This window comes from Micropterus dolomieu, unplaced genomic scaffold (genome assembly GCF_021292245.1).
Source record: "Micropterus dolomieu isolate WLL.071019.BEF.003 ecotype Adirondacks unplaced genomic scaffold, ASM2129224v1 contig_2313, whole genome shotgun sequence".
Classification (NCBI taxonomy): Eukaryota; Metazoa; Chordata; class Actinopteri; order Centrarchiformes; family Centrarchidae; genus Micropterus; species Micropterus dolomieu.
The window spans coordinates 1-1,788 of NW_025731303.1; the positions used below are offsets into that span (position 1 = coordinate 1).

The 1,788-nt window shown below is 51.7% G+C and overlaps 1 protein-coding gene across 1 annotated transcript; it reads left to right on the forward strand.

The window, feature by feature from the left end:
* Positions 1–182: 182 nt before the first annotated feature.
* LOC123964420 (sulfhydryl oxidase 2-like) lies at positions 183–995 on the forward strand. Its single transcript, XM_046041408.1, has 3 exons — positions 183–312; positions 640–730; positions 817–995. Exons 1-3 carry the CDS (start codon positions 242–244, stop codon positions 964–966), a joined length of 312 nt encoding a protein of 103 aa, XP_045897364.1. The 5' UTR covers positions 183–241; the 3' UTR covers positions 967–995.
* Positions 996–1,788: the final 793 nt, after the last annotated feature.

Below are 1,788 nucleotides of genomic sequence, written 5' to 3' on the forward strand. Positions count from 1 at the left end.
CCCTGTCTGAAAACCTGTCTCCCGCCCCCTGTCTGAAAACCTGTCTCCCGCCCCCTGTCTGAAAACCTGTCTCCCGCCCCCTGTCTGAAAACCTGTCTTCTGCCTCTTGTCTCCGCCTCTTGTCTCACGCCTCCTGTCCTGTCTCACGCCTCCTGTCTGAAAACCTGTCTCACGCCTCCTGTCTCACGCCTCCTGTCTGTCTCCAGGTGCAGACAGAGAGATCCAGTCAGTGAGACAGGTGATGGTGAACATCCTACAGAACCACACCAAGCGGGAGTGGCCCGATCACTGTCCTCCACTGGACCCGTACAGGTACCAGAACCAGAACCTGATTCTGAACGCAGCACGACTCATCACGCACCAGCAGCCCCGTAGACAAAATCAGAAAACATAAAACGACTTTGCGCCAGAGGTCCTGAAAGACGATAAAGATGGAAACGTTTTCACGTTTTCATCGGAGCTGAGATGGTTTTCAGTCGATGTAGGGAGGAAGTCGTGCTGCCGCACAGACCAGGTGTTTCAGGTGTTTCTGTCCCAGCGTTTGATTTATTGAGAATTTCAGCACCTGTAACCAGACGTGCTTCTTAGAGACATCAGCTGCCCTTTAAACTGAGAAAATAATAATGAATCTGTGTGCAGCTCTGCAGAGCTGCTGCCTCTGCTGGGTCAGAGGTCGGACCACTACACCGCCATCATCATCGAGGACCCGGACTCCTACGTAGGACGAGAGGTGGGACCATGAAGGAGGAGACGGTTCAGCCTGAGCTCCGGAGCCGAGGATCTAACTGTCTCTCTCTCTACCTGTCTGTCTCTCAGGTGATCCTGGACCTGCAGCAGTACTCGGGTGTGGAGGTAAAGCGAGCTCTGAGCTCTGACCGCCCCCTGCTGGACGCTCTGAAGATCACAACCTTCCCCTCCGTCTACCTGCTGCACCCGAACGCATCGCACTCGCACCTGCACGTGTGAGTAGACGCACACACAGATAAAACCCAGAGGTGATGAAAGACTCTGCGTTCAGGTGTAACGACAGGAAGTCAGAGACTGCAGTGAGTCAGCAGGTGAAGCTGCAGCGGAGACTCACTTTAAGGGGCTTTCACACCTCGTTCGGTCCGGACTTTTCAGCTTGATGCCAAAATCACAGGTGTGAAACCTCCAGCCGAAATTTGGTCCGACGACAAGAGGAAGGAACTGAACCATGGTCCAGTTCCTTCCTCTTGTGAAAGGATTTTTACGATGGTTCGGACTCTCAGACTATTTACAGGACGTTCGCTGGTTCCCACAAACCGGAAATAAACAAATTCACAGAGAAATGCTCTGAAACAAGGTCTGAAACAAGGTCTGGACTTTCAGAAAGTCCTCTAAAACATGCAGACAGGTCGATGCAGTTTGCTTCAGAACAGAGTCAGAACTCTGCGACTTCACTTCCCAGAAGACGTCCAGAACAAAGGTCCAGAACTCCGCTGAGAAACCAGAGAGAGACGCTGCAGGACTTCCTGAGAGTGGTCATGTGTTCAGGTTTCCTTCAGTATCACAGCAGTCTGCACGTTTTGCTAAACTGCTAACGATGGTCACGCCCTTTTGACATTTAGTCCTTAAAGGTTCATAAAACCAGCTGTAAAGAGTTTGGACTGATCCGCAGTCAGACTGTCGAACAGAGGAAACTGAAGAAACAATCACAGCAACCTTTCCCCAAATCTGACCTCTCATCTCTGCTTCCTGCTAAACGTTGTCCCACGGCAGCAAACTCCCCTCCTTGTTCAGAAGACGCGGCAGACGTCTCGCATTTAC